This window comes from Opisthorchis viverrini, assembly GCF_000715545.1.
Source record: "Opisthorchis viverrini unplaced genomic scaffold opera_v5_465, whole genome shotgun sequence".
Taxonomy (NCBI): domain Eukaryota; kingdom Metazoa; phylum Platyhelminthes; class Trematoda; order Opisthorchiida; family Opisthorchiidae; genus Opisthorchis; species Opisthorchis viverrini.
The window spans coordinates 72229-93887 of NW_008752129.1; the positions used below are offsets into that span (position 1 = coordinate 72229).

Genomic DNA, 21659 nt, shown 5'->3' on the forward strand with positions numbered 1-21659 from the left:
CCAATATCCAGCCTTTCATGTTCCAATATTCCTTCAACTTTGATACCCTTGCCACCCACACGTTAGAGTGGGATTCTTGACTACTCAATTTTCGTCTCTATTGGTGATTATTCTCCTGAGTTGTATCGATGTATGTCTTGATTACTAAGACTTCCGTGCACTTTTGACCAACCTACGTTGCTTGCAGCGGTATATTCGGTGAGGCTCCGCAAAAGCCATCTTTCATTCCAGTGATTTCACGGCTCATACAGTGTTTATTGTTGTATACTCAAACTAGACGATGCAAAAAATCAACCGTTGACAATATTTGTTTCATCTAAGTCACTGAACAAAAGCCCTTGCAGCATTACACAGGGTACTGCAGAAATTCCACTGATGGATTCAACATTGCTGAATGTCGGGGCTGCTCTTCCATTATTTTAATATATAGCAAGGAGAGTGTCATAATGTGACAGTTGAACAAATTGTTCAACTCGCTCACTTCAGAATAACGTATTGCAGAGGCATACTGTGCCGGTATGCTTATAAAGAAAAGAAATTTTTGACAGTAGGCCTTTTAAAAACCCGGTCCACAGATATCCATCAAGGTCTATTCAAACACCTATCAGTTTGAATAACCTTGTCTTCTGAGGTTTAGTCTTCATTCTTGTCAAGTATTCACAATCAAAACTGTAAAATTTCTACAAGTCATCTGTCAAGCCTTGTTTGCCTTCACTTTGAGAAATTATGATCACAAAAATCGGTTCGATGATATTGTTCACTGTATGTGGAATTCGGGCATTTGATATCAACGTAAATTCCGCCTGAGATATGTTTTGTTATTAAGCATATTTTAAGCAGTATTGTAGTAAGTGGACTTCATCTTACGACTCCAAGCAAGATGAAACCTGTTTTGCGGTCCAATCGCGAAGCGTGTAACAGGATATATATCGCTTCTTTTCATCACACGGTCTTACCTAATAAAAGTTTCCATCCTTGGAAGACCTAATTTTGGTGATATTTCAAATTTCGGTCTACATCATGATATGTGCTCAGTGAATTGAATTCACGGTGATACAATTATCGCACACAACGCCTTAGTTGAACCACGTCCCATTAGTTGTCGAAACATTCGCCCACATGCTTTCAGAGAACATCACTTTCATCCCAGTTGTAACACTGTCCTTTGTACAAGTTATCCACTTACTAGGGTTTACTGCGTTTCCCGTGAATTTTTCTAATGAATTCGTGAGTGCTGCAAACACGGTGGACAGTGACCAGAGCATAAATTAAATTTTTGCTGCACAATAATTTACGGGTTAATCATTTATCAGTAAGTCACAAACCTAAGCTTCGAATTCCCTTCCTACATGATTGTCTCCAGAGCACAGATGGGTCCATGTGAAAATAGTTGTGCGCGTTTCTAGAATGTAACAAGGCACGTCATTGTATTTGCTTTTGCCCTTTGGATATCTACCTACCGAATCCACATAATTCCACATATAATCCCGCCCATCCTAACATAAACGCATCTTCAACCCTTGTTTTTCAGGGAAGCCTCATTCAGATATTGTCACGCAACTTCTCTTTCGCCAATTGTTCGTTTCGTGGAAGTAGCAGACACGATTAAAGTTTGCTACTAGTTAGATAAGGCTAGGTTAGTACCCAACATATTTATATACACACAAAGATTTACGTAATCCATTTGACCTTTAACTTTCTTTTTTGAGCCGACAATCTCCTACGTTTATAGGTTCATAAAAATTTCCTTCTCATATCATGTTCCTCTAAGTTTCCAACTGCAATATGGTCAAAATGGTTAAACTGCCTTCTTAGTGGCAGTTGCGGGATATTTGCATCTAAACAATTGTTAGTAGAACCCAATTTAAATAGCGTTTCTTGAGATGGGTGTTCAGCAATTTGTCTGCTTCTCCATCTTGAACATTTGGTCTTTTTTCCGCAGACTTTGTGGTTTTTTGATTTTTTCAGTACATTTTGCTTCATGAAACAAAACATTTGCTTGCATTTTCTGTCACATTACAAACAGTCAAAAATCGAATGCCAATCAAAATAAGTAGTAATTTCTCCCATGCCGGCTGAGTGCGTATCACAAAGCAAAACAAAGCACTCATAGTATTATGCATTTGTCTGTCACTGACCGAATAACAGTGCGTTGGAAATGCGCGCCGGATGTTTTTAGCGTATCAATCTGCGTCAGAACAACCCAGCGATTCCGGAAACAGCCGTAATGTGGAATAATAAACCCACAACGAAATTCGGATCCGGATATCACAAGCTGATATGAGAAATTCGTCAGTGATGGTTTTTAGCAAACTTAAACCTTTGAACGCAGTTATAGATAAGAAAAGTACAAAAACACGAATCATAGGTAATTTAATCTACACATATCATAGAAAACTGCTTGAAGATCTATACAGCGCAAAAAACCCGGGACCCACTCCAAGGTGCAACAGTGCCGTACTGAACAATTGCCACATACATTCAAAGTTATTTTCAAGAAATTCTTCTTTGGATATGTTTGGTGGCCGCGTTGTTTGTTGAATTTACATCTACGTCACCTTTTGTTTGCGCACGAGATAATATTATAACCCACTCTCTTTCTGGTTTAGTTTTAACAGCTCCGTGTCGTTCCAAACTCCACATGTGCTACGGAGATCCATTCAGTTATATATTTGTGAAGGACGTGGGTACTATTGTTTGCCTTTGCAGAAAATAAAATTACCGAACAGTCTTCATCAAAATTATTAAACCTTTATGACAAAACAGCAAAACGCTTTGTTTTGATTAGGCATCGAATAAAACTTTATGATTTTGAACGTGTGTATAAGCAAGTGAACGACACTTGCCTCACATTTTGTCTTCGAACTCAGTGTATTATCAAATGGAAAAATAGCTCGTGCGCAGACTGACCAGATTGATGTATGTCTTATGTTTCTTGCTGCCATTAGGTCACAACGCGTTAGGATGCAGCTGTTTTAGTGCGTCTTTTGCTGAGTTTACAAAATTTCATCTTCAGTGTGAAAACTCTCATTTAACTCCAACCCTATTGATGGATGTAAATTTACCAACAGTACTATTTCTCGGTTTGGGAAATTACATTTGGCATCAACCGACCTACATTGCGTACTGTTCTATTATTCCCAAACTAGTCTTCTAATGTTTCTACAACTTAATATAATCACACGACTCAATAACCTGAAGCAACAATATAACTTTATTCGTGCTATTTAACGCAGAACTCGTTTTCTATGGAGGTGGATATTTTGTAATATTTTGCGCTTGGTACATGCCCTGTTTACTTTGATCCATCTGAGCGCGAAGTTCCCAAGCACAAAATGTGAACACTGGCTGGGTGTTTCAACTGTATTCTTCAACACAGCATCTCACATGTGCCAACACGTCCTAACATTCTGAGCAATCAAGCGTGGCGGATGACAGGCCTTTTGTCACTTTGATAATCTTATGTAAGCCAAATTTACTTACGTATGTTGTAGGCTTCGGAGTTACGTGTGTTTTCCGTGTAAATCCGTAGGGTATTTAGTTGCTGCTTTATGCAAATTTAAGGTGACAAACTTCTACGAAGTGCGGTAATCTTGATTCAAACTAACTACTGGTGTTCCAGGTTAGTTTTCAGGGAGTGAACTCGCTAATTGTTTTTAATGCAATAGGCTGCATGGATGCACGGGTGCCCCTTGAATCAAAAGGTCCAATTACCCCTTCAAAAATCGTTCATGCAAACAAATAATATCTTCCGTGGCAAGCTAGTCCTTGAAGTTTTGCGGGACAACTCGAGTAAAACTGCAATTTTGTCAACTATAGCTTGTCTGCGGACAACTCGAGTAAAACTGCAATTTTGTCTCTTGTCAACTATAACTTGTCTGTTTGAGACACACTTGGATGGTGCACACAACTGTGTCCGCGCATTACCGTTGTACGTTTTCGCATACCCTTGTTTGAGGAGAAGACACTTGTGTAAAATAATTCAAATAAAGCCTTTACGGTGACATCAAAACCTATTTTTCAAATTTAAGTGACCTTGCATTTGGATCTTATAAACTAATCGTTGGATTGTTTCAGTTTTTCAGCTCCGGAAACTTCAACAAAAGGCGAATACTTAGCGATAGGGCTTGCAGCGTTGAAAGAAGCCTAGTTGTAACGTGCTTAGTTTAGTTCCAACTTGTGTCTGCGATCACCTCACGTGTTAGCTGACAGTCTTAAACACGCTCCTTTACTACCTTTGTTTCCCGATGTTCATTGACTCCACGTAAGATGTAGCACCAGGATATGCTTAGCTTAGCTTAGCTTACTTCAACACACTACTGGTGAATGGAAAACGCGAGTTTTGCACAAATTTAATCCAGAACCTCACGTAAAGTGTTGACAAAGTGTGTAAGTAGTTCGACGGTGCAAAAAAGGAAATAAACACATATTTTCCTGAAATAGAGTCAAAGATAAGGCAAGATTAACATCAAAACTAAGCAATGTGATCAAAAGCATCGAAAAAATATACAGAATCAATTTCCTGATTTCCTTCTCTGGCTAAAACCATCTGAAATAGCCCACAACAATTCAGTGCGATCCATTAAAGCCAAAGAGAAGTAAACATAATATTTATAAGTGTTTAATTTGGTCCTTGGTTTCAAAAGGTTTATTTCCACCCGCGTTTATCCAAAATGACAAAAATCTGTTTTGTTTATTAAGAAAACTGCATTTTCCCTCAACCAGTTGGGTGAAATTTCCACATCAGGACCATTAAACTAGACATCTGATTTATTAGAGACACCTTGGTCACCCGGCTTCTCAAAATGATACGCCAACAATCAGCGTAAAGAAATCGGGTGGACACTCGACTTTCTAAATCAATCATATGCCATTAGAATGCTATCGAGTGATGGTAGTTTATTCAGGGTAAGTGAATGGTTTCGACTATTAGCGCGACATCGATGACCCCAGCACTTCTATGAAGATTGCATTTAAAGTGTGCGCTGTAGACGACAGATTTTCTCTGAACTCCAGTACCGGAAAATTCCCCCTGAAGCTTTTACAGCTCCCAGTATGTCGTGCTGGATCATTGTACATTGAGGGCTTTCACTTTGCTTCATATATGAGTTGCATTTTTAAATTCCGTCAGCCAACCAGAATAGTCTTCGAAATAATATTTGAGGACCAAGGCGTAATTGACCAAGGAGGCGTAATTTGTGAAACTTTTGCACTGTATGCTGACTGGTAATAGGTTAGTTTTGAATTAAATATGCGAATCCTGTGTGAGAAAACTTAAAGAGGAGAAACGCGACGGCTTTTTGGGACCCTTGTGCAAACAAAAGTTGATCACCAACGAGTTTGAATGAACGTACCGTAGACAAAACCATGACTGTTTTATTTTTTTCCTTGGCGATAAATCTTAAAACTTGTGGGAATGCCTTGTTAAAATTCCAGCTCTTCTCGAGAAAAATATCTTAGTTATTTTGTGTATTCGAATATTAGACGAATTCGGTTCCTACCTGTCAATTTGCTCACTGCAGAAGGCAAATATGAACACATTACCGTAAACAAATCTGGCTTTCAAAAACGGATGTGAAACTCGTCCATGACACTATGAATTTGTCCGTATCAAAGAACGCATGCACTTTTTGCTGTCTGCCTACATCATTAATTCATTCATTGCATTTATAAACCAGTTGCAATCAGTCCACACTGATTTACAAGCGTACCTACTGAAAGAAGGTCCTTTTGTCCTGCCTTCACATTATAACTTCCACCTGCAGACCAGTTGCTATAAAATTGCAATCTTATTGGGCAACATGCATAGATTACGCTTTAATACTCGATCTAACGGTATCATTCTGCTCCGTCCTTACCTTACGTGATCTATTCTGGTGCTTATCAAGTATTACTCGTTTCGACCCTCAGAGGTTTCAGTAAATGTCCGACCAGTACAACATCAGTTTTTCAGAACGTAAACAAATGGCCGTAGTAATGCAAATTGAGACAAGCACGTAATTTCTTATGTCATGTTTTCTCCTCAGAATTGCTTTTCAGACTTAAATATCCACTTGAATAAATCTTAATTAGGCAATGACTGGTAGTTGCAATCTGCCACTTGATTCTAAACGGAACTGTACGCCAACAGATATACCTACTTTTCGGTATTTTGAGTGGAAGTTTACTAGAAATGCACGGAGTTTCCACCACTGTCTTACCGATGGGATTAGGCGTGATCTTATCGAGGGCTACGCTCTCGAATTCAAACGAAACTCGGTAATAAGCGCGCACCCCGGGTGTTTTATTTGTATTCTAGGGTCCTCATTCATGAACACTTTAAATGTGTGAAAAATCACATATGACGCGATTTTTGGGAATCTTAAGAGTTGAATTATTTGGATGTACTAAGCAACAAATAAACATTTCCGGCCGGTTAACAAATACTTCGTTGAAAATTGTTGCTCGGAGAGTTCAACATACATGCAGCCGTTTTTCAATCTGTCATTATGTGACATCAGGTTATACAAAACTCCTTTCATCCGACAAAACCTGGTTTTTACCTATACGGACAACGACCAACGATTGTTTTATTCACGTTTTGAGTCCATTAATTGGAGCGGCAAAGATTTGCTCCGATGACATTCCTATGTAGTCAAAAGTTAAAAAAAACTTCTGCTTGCCTGCGACACAAAGCTCGGATTTCCTGGTGCACAGAAATTGATATGTTGTATCCGGGTTTTCTATTAAACCGGTGTTCTTGTCTGAACTAGTGGTGCCAAAAGTGCTTGTCGGGAGGTTGCAGGCTTGAGCCCTCCTAGTGTTTTCAAAGTTGCACTCTGATGATGTTAAAGTACCCGTGCAGTGCGTCCTGGCTCTTGAGCGTCAACTGGCTTGGTTTACAATGCAAAATATTTGTTTTCATTCATTGAACTATGCCTGCGCTACCAACAAGTTAGAATACATTGAGTAATTTGAGATTGCCTGAGGCTCGGGTGCTTGGAGTTACCGAAATTTTGGTTCCAGAATCTTCCTATATTCTTACGTAGACGTACAATTTAGGTTTAGTTGTTGCTGTAACATTAATTTACTATTAATGTAATATTAGTATTATTAACGGCAGCACACAATCGCAAGCGTCCTGCAACTGATAATCTTATCCCAAAATTGCGGAGACAGTGCGAAAAAGCTTGGTGATCATTTGGTATTCAAAGGCGCACAAGTGTAGAAATGAACCACATTAGTGAACTTAGTTTACTCAACCGAGTTGTTTCATAACACAGCTTGTATGCGCAATTGCTCAAAAGGGTGTACAAAAGGGATGAATTTTGGTCCCGAGACATTCTGAAAAGTCCATCTCAAACGTTTGTTTCGTCGCATAAAAAAAGAATAACCCGCATGGGATTTAACCTAAGCAACTTTTTTCCACAAAAGGGTGATAAATCCGAAAATTTACAATACAGTTAAATCTTCAGGGAATGCCACCATCCAATTCTAAATGCTAGTTATGAGGAAACTGATGAGCACTCAAGACGCAGGTTAACCCTTTTGAATTTGTTACACAGCGTAACGAAACAACTATTTGAGCCTCACTTACCTAATAATATTGGGGCTGTGAACACAAAACATGACATAAAATATTTACATTATATTCTTTAAGTAGTAGTACGGTTCAGAGGTAGAATTACGGTGATATTTAAGCGGAAATGCAAAGGCATTTCTTGTACGAGCATCCAGATTGTCCCGAAGAAGGTACCGTTTGAACAGGGGAAAGTCGCACATACGTACAACTATTAGCGCAGTTGTTTCAAAATCAGAGAATCACATGCACCAACCCAAAATGCACTCATTAAAATGCTTCATCTTTTATTCTGAATTTCCCGATGCAGTTAATGACCAGAATGCGGTGAATTAGTAGTTAACACAAACCTTTGAATCAGGGCACGATCGGAGGACACAATCGATGGACAATAAACCTGCACAGACTTTTGCCCAGATTAGTAGATAAATTTGACCCAACCGAAACTGACAAGGTGCCCGCTTTTATCGTAAAACAGATCTTATCCTACGTTATTTTTAAAACAAACATGGCTTAACGTGACTGTATCAATGTGCTTGACTACGGAAAACTTCACTACAAAGGTAACATAGCAACATTTTCACATGTGCTGAAATTTATAGTTGCAGTGTCACTCATTTGATAGCATCGGAAAAAGATGCTATTTTATTTTTCCCACTGTTGATTTATTTTTACTTCGTGCCCACAACTACGTTTTAGATAGGTTTGTAGCCGCCTACTCTTTACATATATGCCCGCGTTCAGAGTTGAGTAACTCTGGATCGTTGAAACATCCGTTTAAACGCAACACTGGAATGCTGAACTTCGAATTATCATTCGGAACATTTTGTCTAAACTTCGTATCTACCATGTACAGCCGACATAAATATATTTAGACTTGCTTGAAGGAAAAACGCAAAAGCTTCCAAAGATGGAACCTTTTTGCAGACGTTTTGTATGCGGCTGCCGGTTGCTTGTGGGTGTAAGGCTAAAATATGGTGACATATTTTGTGCAACGGGATGCACACGAATATGCTAATTTGTAGGGTATTATTCCGCGGTAAATTTCCACTTCGTCTGACAGGTTTAACTTTATGAAGCCAATACTTCCAATATATCGCCTCAGTGATACCCACGCTACTTTTTAATCTGGCACAGCTCTCTCCTCATGTCTACCTTGGTAACGGCCTGTATCGCAGATTGTGTCACTACACTAATCGCGACCCACCGAAGAACGGTGGACTAATCGAAATTGGTCGAGTAAGACGACATTGTTCATTCCATCGACAGGCACGCCACGCTTGTATCATCGCCTCCTTTGAGCGTGCCCCGACGATTCCGTTTTGATGGCTGCAAGCTGTTTGCCTCGTTGTTCCACTTTGTTTTTGGGTCCTCTACGAGTGAACCATCCCTTTACTCCTGCGACTGAAACGTGGCCAGTGGCGCCTGGGCCGATTCCTGTGCCTGACGCACAAGCTTCCGCATTCTCAAATGGCCAGTTGCAAACGCGAAGTGCAACTGGGCCCAAAGCGCCACGACTGCGCATCATCTACGAACTTGTCAGCCAGCAAATTTTCGTCTAGTCCATGGAAAGCCCAATCCAGTGACCGCTGCAGACTCAGTGAAGCACACGGCCAGGTCGTATCCAGGTCCCATCACGGCCTTCTTGAACTGCCTATTAGCCCCAAAGTAGTCGATCGGTGTTGAACTCCCCTGCAGAAACATCGTTCGTGATGACCCGATCAATCTTTCGAGGGTTAATTCTTGCTGCATCGAGGCGGACTAGGTTCGGCCTCCCACTATGGCCTTTGCTGTCACCAAAATACACAGGACGGTCCCAGTTCAGACCCCTCCGCAACATCATATAATTCCTTCAGAATAATCCACAAATCCCCATCATTGAAAGGAGTTTGGCTACGGGATATTCATCCTGATCTTTGTCAAGGCGCCAAACGTAAGGAGGAAATCCTTTTGCCGCAAAGTTGTTTATCAACAAACACCAATGAACGGTTAAAACTATTGGACAAAAATGTAGACACGTCATATGCGCGCCGCATTTTTAAACCTGAACATAATCTCACATCTTCAACCTTGAAGGATTTTATTTGACGATATTGTACATTAACGTTGCAAGTCATTTGTGCTGATGACGTACTGAACTACATAGGGGCGCATTACCCATGAGACTCAGGACAGAGACCCGAGAAAACAACATGATAACCGCATGTCTCATCTTATGCATCCACCATAACACCATGATCAACCAGCATACTTCGGAAAAACATATTTAGAGGACGCAAAATTGAAGAAAGTGAACACAAGAAGGAGACCCCGCCTAAAACCCTTGTAACACAGATCAGCAGACACACATCAGACACAGATGAAACGGCCCGTTCTTCTGCCTCGCCTGATAAGGAGCTCACCAGCATACCGTTCACTGCGTCGTTGTACAGTTTCATCGCATGACCTTCAGTAATAAGTTTTTGATGGATTTTACGCAGATATTTGTGCATGAACTAAGAATCTAGTAGTTGACATAGTTATGCAGTTTGCGAAAAATTGGCAAAATAAGTTTCAGGTTCGTTGTCTTCAAGAGAAACTTAAACATAGGCTTTGAATTTTTAGAATCATTCATACTGGATGACCTCATTTGCGATTCTTCTATGGTAAAAGTTTTTTCATTCACTCAGGGGACATGGCAAAACATTGGACCCACACATGACGTATATTTTGTCTCCCAACTTAGGGCATTCAACCATTCTTACTACTACTTCTGCTTCAAATTTATTTTGTTGTAAACCACAACGGTCAGGCAACACATGGAACGCTACCATAAAACATCACTTACATAGCCCTGTTGACCCTGAATTATGTGAAGAAAAGTGCAATGTAAACTTTCAATACATTGGTGACATACTGAGTGGTTCGAACAAGCTACTGAAAAGAAGGCAATTGTGCAAGCCATGCCCAAGTTGGATTCATGGTGGGCCCAACTGCATGAAAAGTTGAACGCTCAAAATGCCTGCTTCACCAGAAGCGATGCCAAGCAATCGCTCAACATCGGAGGCACGCGTTTCATTCGGCATCAGAGTTAGTTTAAATCGCCCGATGCCCTCGATTATTCGCATTCGGACGGTTCGTCGTATTCCCGTAATGTGCGCTGTTTTTTGTAAATAACGCAGCGGTATCGGGTTCTGGTGGCATTTCCAACAGATTGGCAACCGTAACTGACAGTAACTGCTCAAGAATTGACAGATGCTTCGTTGATCACAGGCCTCAAATAGAGGCGGCGCAAACTGGATTAATGTGAATCATATCGCGACAACACAAAGTCCGGTAAATAGGTTCGGCTTCCGAAGCGAATCGCGTCAAGGCGATCGCCGATAAAACCATGCAGTTTTATTATGAACCATATGTTGATTTGATCTCCTTTTTGTGACTGAAACCTTACAACGATATTGGCAAAGTTGAACACATGCACGAGGGTCATACCCGGCTTTCGCGAAAAAATGTCACCAAACGGAACAAAAGCTCAGCTTCCGAAGCAAATCGCGTCAAGGCGATCGCCGATAAAAACAATGCAGTTTTATTATGAACCATATGTTGATTTGATCTCCTTTTTGTGGCTGAAACCTTACAACGATATTGCCAAAGTTGAACACATGCACGAAGGTCATACTCGGCTTTCGCGAAGAAATGTCACCAAACTAGACAAAAGTTACTGCAAGTTTATTCTGTCACAGTACATAAGAGCACCCAACATCAAAAGACAGCGCGCGGGAACTATCACCGATTCTCTAGTGGCATCCGCCTTTGTTCAATATTTGCAATCTGTGTATCAAAAAACTAGTTGGAAAACGCATGAAATCTACATTAACTGTGATCCTAGAATCAACCAAGAATGTAAACATTATAGATAGCCTACCAGGATGAAAGACAACTTTGAGTGTCTAGTTTTCATACCGGACACGAAGAAGGTATGTATTCCGAAACCCCAAATGCCATAATAATTTCGACGGCGAACACCAAGACATCTTGGGAGCCTACTCGCACTTGTCAGGGTTAGTTAGGTGCAGGACACGTATATATAAATATATATATATATAAGGGGTCTACAGTTTTGTCACGTAATTCGAACGGTCAAGAATTATGCAAACAGGTGTAGTCTACATAAGGTTTCCATCCAAATCAAATAGCTGTTACGCAGGGGAATTCGACAACCACTGTCGGGCACATAGTTGGCGAAACCAAGTGCTTCATTCCGATAAACTGGGGAAGACGAATTTAGTCGGACAGAAAAATGCATCTGGGTCTACGCATGTATGACTAAAAGTGGGTTTGCTTCTAGGAATATAATGAGTTCGAACCGCAAGTATTGAAGATAAATATCTTCAGATTTGCGAAAACTAATCGCGGATGATCAAACCGGTCAAATTGTTGAATAAACTGCGCGCAATCATTGAAGACATCTGTCGCAACTCACATATGGCATTTGTGGCTAGAATCATTTATTTTGAGGAATTGGATAAATTAGAGAATATCCGCAGGAAACGAAAGTGGAAACTTGCAAATATATACCCCCCACCGTAGTAATGTCTTTAATTTATCTCATTCGAGTCTTGTATTTTTCGACAGATAATCTAAACGCCTCCAAAAAATAATCGGACAAGTGTTCCCCTGTAAACTTGTAACCTCCTTGTATATACCGATACTAGGAATACCTAGGGAGATGATATATGTTCATCGGCATATAGCGTTTCAAAACAAATGGGAAAGTTTTCAAACATGCCCAGAGGAGGAAATCACCTTTTGGCTTCCTTGCATAGTCGGCATAATCGATCTGTTCATCCGCGGACTGCTGCGTTTTCGTGGAGATCGGAATAGATTTTTCACTTAATGGCTTAGAGAATATTGCACGGAGTCTTTCGTCAACCACGTGTGTGTTTTTCACTGTGAAATGTGCGTACTCTCTTTTTTCTTTACTCCATTTTTTGGCTGTGCATTTCGTGTAGTCGATAAGGCTCGTTGGCCAACGTACGAATTGCACTCCACAAATCAGCTTGAATATCCCCGGCATCCCTGATAGTTATGACATTAGCTATATATTTGAAATACGTGTGTGCTGCATACCAGTTGCTGTTCCGCATAATTTTCGCAAGTCTAATAATGTTTAAATTCGAAGATTAATTAAATTCCCTTCTTGACACGGTGACAGAGATTGTCTCAGACAAGACCGTTATTTTGGATGCAGTGAGTACCTAGGTAAATCCAACTCATTTGCAGCCCCTTTGCATGATTTCGTATTTTGTGAAGTGAATTCCGTCGTTTGTCATGCCCGCATCGTACCCAATTCTAACGGCCAAATATATCCTCTTCAATTGATGTTTTATCTCGAGTTCACCAATAATTAGATGACAAAGACAAGATCCCTGCACAAGATGCAGAATGGCGTGGGACAGTTGGACTGATAAGAGGCCTTTTTGTACAGCTTATTTGGAAATCTGGTTGCCATTATTGTCAACATTGAAACATTTGTTAAGTCGAGTGCTGAAAAATTAAACTAAATACAGTTATTTTCCCGAACAAGGACAACCGAAAGCGGTTAACGTCTTGTCTTTAAGAATGGTTTCCCAAAATCATGCTTGCAGTGTCATCTGTTTGCTTAGATTATGCAATTTATTAGCTTGCCAAACGTATCTTATTGTGGCTTCATTCATTTGGAACTTTTCATGGGTTTTTGTACCACGACTGTTTCTTTTTTGCTTTAAAAGCGCGTAACCAGAAGAGCTGTTTTGTGGAAAAACTCAGAACACAAAAGCAAGTTTTTCCACTTTTTTAGACAATTTACGACTATCCCTGACGTTATTACACGATGACGGCGGCCATCGGGCCAGCTGTTTTTTTAACCAAGGCGACCGGATAACAACGTCTGTTAAAACTACGGCCAAAACACACGCAATTACCAATCTGCTCAGTTTCACTCTGCAGATCGCATCACACGTTTGGCTTCGTTCATATGTCGCGCACCCCGTAAGTAGAAAACTCAGCCTAGTTCCCCGGGATTAACCCTCAATGTCTATAGTGAACTAAAAGTCAGGAAGGACATGAGTTCGACAAGAGCGGAGTTGGCGTGTTGACTCAAGCAAGAACACTTCCATCGTTTGTCATGTCCGCAGTGTGCCCAATCCCAACGGCTAAGTATCTTCACTTCAATACATGTTTTATCTGGAGTTTAAAAATAAATGGATGACAAAGAAAAGAAAATTACGTATCCCTGCACGAGGTGTAGAATGGCGTGGGGAATTCCGACAAATAAGAGGTCCCGGTGTATTGGTCATTCGGAAATCTTCCGGTTGTTATTATTGTCATGTACTTGGAACATTTGTACCACGAGTAATTATGTTTGTTTGCTTCAAAAGTGCGTTACCGAAAGAGCCGTATGGGGAGAACCGCATAGCACTATTCCGCATTTACCACCCTCTTAGCTGGTAGCAAATATCCGTAACCTTATTGCACGAAGACAGCGACCATCTAACCAGAGATAATAGTTCTTCATGAGAACCAAAGTGACCGGAGAACGGAGGCTGCTAAAACTACGGCCATTACACATGCGCAGTTGCCGTTCTGGTTAGTTTCGCTGTGCGGATCGCACTGCAATTCTCCCTTCCTTCATATTTCGCGCACTCCGCAATTAGCAAGCCAGCTGAGCCCCACTGGATAGACCATAAATATCTCTAGAGTGAACTAAATGTTAGTAATATTTGGTGACTATTACCCAAATAATCTCCATGTCTAAACCAACAGTCGCTAATATGCAAAGTTACAGTGTATAATCAAGAAACACCTGTAACCGATAACCTTTGAAATTGAGTCCCTGCTCCTCAATCAAACTTCTGAGAATCATACTGCCAGAAGCATACATCCATTTGACTTTTATGGGTTCACATTCAGCGGCACTTCAGAAGTATTTAAGGCAACGTATTCCACGCCGTTATTACCACATTTGCGCCCATCCCACATATTTCCATATATCATTCTTCCATTTTCATGTGATGTGTAACGGTGCCCGCAAAGTAAAAACTATCAAGAAAGCTTGGCTGGCATATAGTGCACAGATGGCGGTTTTTAAGCTCTCGATACGTTTGGACTCCGGACACTCTATAAATTGCCTTCCTGTTTGACCAATTTGAAATATGCACAATACCTCAATAAAAAATCGTTCAAATTGGAGAAATATCTTGGCTGCTGTACACCGGTCTAAGGACTGCTAATTCACAACGCATCTTGAAGTACACACCGACTAAAAGCCGCATGTTTACACGATAACGAATCCACTCATGAACTTGAAATACACGCCGAACGGCAAGGTTAAGCCAGGTTTACGTCCACAGTTGTAAGCTTATTTGTTTCTAGTAGTGCAATGAATTGGAACCACAAGAAGTGAATATTTGCTGAACCTTATCCTGGCAAACAATGACTTCGGTTGATCATGCCGGTCAAAGTGTTAAATAAACAACGCAAAATAATAATAGAAATCCTCTATCTCAACTCACATATGGCATTTGCGGCTAGAATTATTTGTTTCGTAAAATTAGATGAATTGAGAAATGTCCACAGTAAATAAAACTGGAAATTCTCAAGAACAATGAAATTCCTTCACATTTATTCATTCATTTTATGAGTCCCATATTTTTCGACATACTGTCCAAGCACCTCCGGGAAATAATCGATCGAGTGTTGTTCTGTAAGCTCGTAGACTCTATGTGTATAATGTTACTAGGAATATCTGGGGTGATGATATTTGTTCATCAGTTAATGGAATTTCCAAGAGGATGTGAAAGTTGTCAAACGTACGTAAAGCGTTAAACCACAGTTTTTGTAAACTTCAGATTTATGTGCATCTGAGCAATATTTAGGTCAATCTGTTTTTCACATTTATTACCACGTGGACGCACATCCCAGATATTTCCATAAAGCATGCTTTTATTTTCACCTTATACATCCACGTGCCTGTTAAATTACGACAATCAGAATAACGTGGCCCGCTTGTATTTCGCAGTGGGTGGCCTTTAACTTATCGATACTTTTGGACTACGGTCACTCTATGAAGTGCTTTGTGTTTGACCACGTCGAGTCAAGCACAAAACCCCAATAGTCAAATCGTTCGAATGAAGGTTCATCTACCAATGTACCACTACAAATGCAGTGGTATAATGATGAAATTTCGCAATCCTAGGACTATGCCGGCCCCAATACGCCGGTTTAGGAAAAGATAATTCCCGAGGGATGTTGCATGTCACACTAAATAGAAGCCACGTGTTTTACAATATAGCGAAACCACGTGTGAACTTAAAAAACACTCTCGATGTCAAGTTCAGAGGACGGTTTACGCTCAGGTTGAAAACAATTAGGGTGGGATAGGCGCAAATCAAAATAACAAAAGAGGAGGAGTCTCATGAAAATAGAAGAAAAGATTCAACAAATTCAGGATGGTCTTTCTTAGCCTACCAGCTCAATCCCCCGAACTCAAGAAAGAGATTGACGAGGATGGTACCATTGCTCTAGCCACAAACGCTTCCAGGAATCTGCAGCACGCACGTAGTTTGGGTAAGCAACTTGCTTTCTTTTACTCCTTTCTACTCCTTTCCTACGCATAACCATACTCGAGGGAATCCTTTCTAATGCTTACCAAATATGGCCATCACTTCGGGACTTAGCCTCCACTATGGCACCTTTCTCTCAACTTCCGCGACTTAGAATTTCGCTACGGAATAATACACACTCTCCGACTCGAAAACCTCGACGTTTGCGCATCCACTTGTGTCGTAACTGTAAAAGCGGAATGTGTTCCTTCAACCATCGCCTCTAAAACGTATCATCCAAAACTTGCCCTTGTCTCCAACAGCGGGTATATATGTCGCGTATATTGACCATATCACCTGAGAGTTCAGTTTGTTCTCGCAACAATAACAAGTGACTTGGTTTCAGCATGTCTAAGTCTGAATCATTGTAGACAGGCACAAATGGACGATTATATAAAAATTAGGCTCCACATGAGTTAGATAAATTTCCGTCACTCAACACCTGTCCGAGGGAGACTGCACTCAGTACTCGGTGGATAGATCTTATCTGACGCTCCCATACTCCTCCACGGTGACCGCTATAGTTTGGATTGGAGTGTCTTGCAATACCATGGCCTATTACTTTCTAATTAACGAGATCGCAGTCTAGCGATTTTCACTTCCAGTGTGGCTTCAACGAAGTTAATTCCTCTGTCACTGAGAATTTCCTTTGGTGAACCATGGCGGTTTATAAAGCAAGAAAGTGCCATACGAAAAGGGTCAGTCGATGCGGAATGAGCTACCTCAACGCACAGCGCACGCGTCTTGAAACATGAGAAGATAAACCTGCATCGCTTCCTCAACCGTCGTCCGTCACGCACAAAAATAGACCGAAATAGTCCACACAAGTGGCGGCAAAGTAGTAATCGGTTTCGACTCTGCAGGGTAGTAATGGTGCCGTCAGCTGTTCCGCTGGCTTCATCGGCCTTGCCTTACATGACAGACACCTGCGCACAAGCCTATTGACAGCGGCTGCCCCCTTGATATCCCAAAGTTTCTGGAGGATGACAGCTAGGACATGCAATGTGCTCAAATGTCCTTCGAACTCCTGGTAGTGTCTAAACAAGCAATGTGTCGCGGGATGTTGTCTTAGAAGTATGATAGGATGCTGTCGGGATTCAAACAAAACACTATTCTTCAGCCTTCTTCCGACACATACCAGTATTTCAAGGAGAATTGGAGAGATATTACGCAACGACTTGAACGAGTCAACATTCAGGGTCTCAACAGGACGTGATTTTCCTTTTAGAGAATTATATACATGCTGAAATGCGTGACGTTGCTGTACTGCAATAGTCAGTATTATTCCGATTTAAGTTCGTCAAGCCGCATAGAGCTAAATGAGAGCACACACTGCTCTTCTCTATTTGGTGTGATGCGAAAATACACTTTGAATCCCGTCCTCCATGTAATGGCTTGTTTCAATCCAGTCCACAAAGAATAGTAAGAAAAAGGTTTGTCAAACGTCAACTCTCCTGGGACGTTCATGTTTAGAACGTTGGACGCTAAATCTGATGCCCGGTATTTATTCGGTAAGGCATTTCCCCTTCACTTTCGCCACATCTACTCTGAGCTCTGTGGAAAGGCAGGACCACGCAACTAAATGCCCAGAACAACCACCCGGCTACCAGCGACTCTTGAATGACGCTTGAATGTCTTGCGTTGGCACATTTCTCCACTGCGATACTTCGGTATTCTCGTGAATGAATCCCGGTCTATTAGCGACGATTCTTATATTTGGACTTTCTGTTGCTGATGTAATGATGTACGATCAAGTATATACTATCTATTTTCAAACTAAACTCCCTCGAGACGATATGCATCTTGGCGTAACGTACATCAAATCCAGTAAGCATGAGGCATCAAGGGATTTTCAACGCCTCAAATCTTTGTGTCTGGTAGATGGTCTCGTTGTCGACACTGTCACATTGGCCGTATTAATGCGTTTGTACCAACCAAATTGCTTCTCACAGAGTCGCAGTAACGGTCATTTGGATTAGAGTAGAATTGGAGCCACGAATCGGACGGGGTCGTAAAGTGAGTCTACGCAAGACAGTATACCGCGTTTGGTCACTGTGGGCGCTGGCAAGTTGACCTGGAATCCGAGGCAACCAGTTTTGGTAGAACAACACAGGCCTGGTGTATTGTGCAAACTGGAATCTGAAATTGTGAAATCAACTGGCTCGGAAGCTCGCTCGCCAATGAGGATGACACTGAAGACTTTCGGATAGTTGCATACACACTTAGGTAAACGAAATATGCCCACGTTCAACATCGAACTGAATTCACTACCTAGCCATTTAGCTATATATCCCACAAACACAAGACAATCATCCACATAAAAGTTTTCCTTTGCTGCAGAAACTGTCCTTTCGTCGAAATCATTTCTGTTGTCATCAGCAACCCTACGCTGAGGAAAGGCAGTGCAAATCGGGGAGGAGATGGTTCCAAACGGTTGTACGTCAAAGTGAAGGACGTCTGAAGATTTAGTCAGATTTCCGTCAGTGTACCGTAGAAAACTGAGCGCTGCCCTATCATCCGGTGGCAAGCGTACTTGTAAAAATATTACCATATCAGCAGGCAAAGCAGTTTCATGGAGTCGGAAACGCAGTTAAACGCCGATGTTGTCATTCGTAAGGTCAGGTTTTGAAAAAAGCAGTCGTTGAGTGAAACACCATGGCCTTCCGCAGTGCAGTCGGAAAGTATACCGCACTAACCAGGCGTTCGGTGGTTGAAGACTGGATGATGCGGGATGGAGCGCAAGACTTTTGTCGAACCAACTAGCAACTAACTCACATACCCTTTTCTTTCGTAAGTAAGTTAAGAAGGCAATCATCCTCCAACAAGCGACGTTTCAAATAACGGAGGCTTTCCTTCGCTATAACTGAGTTACTAAGTAGGTGCTCCCAGTTAATCTTCCAAGGAAGCGGCACCTGATAATTGCCAACCAAAAAGCTTACAGACAGATTTGTGTCTTTCATAATTTCCTTGTTCTCCAGGGATAATGGTTTTATCTGTACCCTTACCTTCGTTGAAATCCAGCTCAAATATCCTCAGTATGTAATTCTAAACACTGGGTTTCGTATTGGGAAAATTTGCTGGTATCCGTTTGGGTCCTGCAGGAAGGGGCTGGCCCGAAAATTGCCCATCCCAAGGCCGCCAGATTTGTGTTGGGTTTTTAGGGTTGCCAGATAAACCCATTGGGCCATTGGAACATTAGTTCCTATCAAACTTGAGACGTCATTCGCAGGAATTTGTGCAGGTTGATCATACACAAAGGGGGTGTTTCTTTTGCTCAGCAACAAATTCTCCGCCATTGGAGCCTTGGTGATCAGAAGTGACCCGGTAGTGTTGACAGAGTTGACGTCCACAACATACCTGTCATACAAACTCTATGGCAAAGCTGACTGTCATTGTGTCCTTGATGTCAGGGCCATTTACCGATGACACTTCTACATGTGTCGCTTCTCCTTCCATCCCAAGTTGCGTTGCCACGTGCGCCGTTGGAACGGTAATAATAGAACTATTGTCTAACGGAGCACGAGCCCCTTGGCCCAATCAGCCGAACAGCTACGAACCTCCTCAGCTACCGTTGAGTTGAATTTGGCATTTTTCGTTGGCTTAATAACCATCCGTTGTGTGTTGTGAAGCCGACGGTTGCAATTCGAGACGTCGCAACGTGTAGGAACGAGACACTAAATGCCCTATGGTTAGGCTCTAGGCAATTGAAGCATAACTTGAGGCCTTTCAGACTACTGAGCACTTTGACTTGAAGTAGGATGCCAAAACTCCTCAGTCTGATGGGCTGCGAGTCTAGGAATAGTGAAGGCAAGCCATACTCGCTTTTAAAGCTACACCACTGATACGGGGTTCTCTAGTTGGACGTTCTAAGCTTAACTTGTCTATCTGATTACCATATCTTCTTGGGCTGGCGATAACACCGTAGGAATTTAAAGCAGCGGGTACACTTCTGTTAAGATGATGATCGAGTCCCAGCTCTGATCCCGAACGCAGTATGTCGTCTGCCGCCTCAGCCCATCTTCGTTGCAAACACCGAGGTAGACTTTCTGATATATCCTTCAGACTGGTTGAGCTGTTTGAGTCTACCATGTACTGCATTTGTCTCAAAGCCAAATCACAGTTTAGTATTTTCCTTATTAACCTTCTTAAGGCATCGAGGTATCCTGGAGCAATGGGCCTTCCAACCAGTATTTCCTGCCTGAACGACTATGCAATGTCGAACGGCCTGCCGAACTGCGTCCTGAGGATATTCGTGGTCTATTGGTGGCCCGCTTTAAAGGAACATGTGTCGAACGGCCTGCCGAACTGCGTCCTGAGGATATTCGTGGTCTATTGGTGGCCCGCTTTACAGAAAGGAACATGCAATATTCAATGACTTCCTTGGCTTCCTCAAAGCAGTAATGGAGAAGGTACATCTATTTAGTGCTATCATCAAGGACTTGATAAAGTACGCTAATTCAGAATGCCTTCATCAACTTGCAAAACTCTATCGGATTCCCGCTGCAATTATCTAGCTCCATTTTTGGCAGGTGGAAACATGGCACTGTGGCATAGGGGACAACATGTATGCCGTTCATTCCATGAACGCGGTTCGAGTCTCGGTGGCATCGCCTCTTCTAAGCCGATAGAAGACTGCGGGCATTCTACATCCTCAGAGTCAACCTTTACCACAAATTTCTCCACCTTTTCATTAGATGGAAACTCACGTGCACAGTCGTTAGATATTGAGGATTCATCATCAGAAGATCCATAAGAATACAGCTTCGGCTTGCGGGAACCTGAACTCTGCTTGTTTGGAGTACTGTAGGTTGTATCCAGCTACTTCCTGAAAAACGTCGGGTAATGAGCAAAACCCCGACAGCCAAATCGTTCAACTGAAGGTTCATCTACGAATGTCATACTACGAATACAGTAATAAAATAATAAAACTTCACAAACCTCGAATCGTGGGATTATATGCCGATTTAGGAACTGCTGATTCCTAAAGAACCTTACAGTCCACACCGACTGGAAGCCATATGTTTACGATATAGTGAAACTACGTATGAACTTAAAAGCACGCCCAACAACAAGTACAAAAAACGGTTTGCGTTCAGGTCAAAAACAAGAACGGTGAAATAGAGGCTAAAACAAGAAAGGAAGGACAACCCCTTTTACAACATGAAATAAAAGAAAGGAATCAACGCACCCAATGTAGTCGGCATTGCTTATTTCGTAGTTAACGAATGAAGTCCAATTCCTACCGCTATATTGCAGAAATACAGGGGACTCAAGTTTGTCCCATGTAATTTCAATGGTGAAGCATAAGGCACAAGGGAGTAGTCATTATAAGGTTTTGCTTGTCCACCCAAACCAAATAGCTGTTACACAGGTAAACGAAAAACCACTGTAAGGGAACTATTTGGCCGCAATCCAAGTGTTGCATTCTGATAAACTGGCGTAAATCATACTTGATCGGAAAGAAAAATTCATCTGATCGC

The 21659-nt window shown here is 41.6% G+C and overlaps 1 protein-coding gene across 1 annotated transcript in view; it reads left to right on the top strand.

Moving 5' to 3' along the window:
* The window catches only part of T265_11267 (hypothetical protein), a gene marked incomplete at both ends in the record, with an annotated part of 37224 nt that extends 16644 nt beyond the window's left edge, over positions 1 to 20580 (top strand). The window contains 2 exons of the mRNA XM_009177877.1: positions 16041 to 16144; positions 20330 to 20580. Coding sequence (XP_009176141.1) covers positions 16041 to 16144; positions 20330 to 20580 — 355 coding nt within the window. The remainder of the gene's footprint in view (positions 1 to 16040; positions 16145 to 20329) is intronic.
* Positions 20581 to 21659: the final 1079 nt, after the last annotated feature.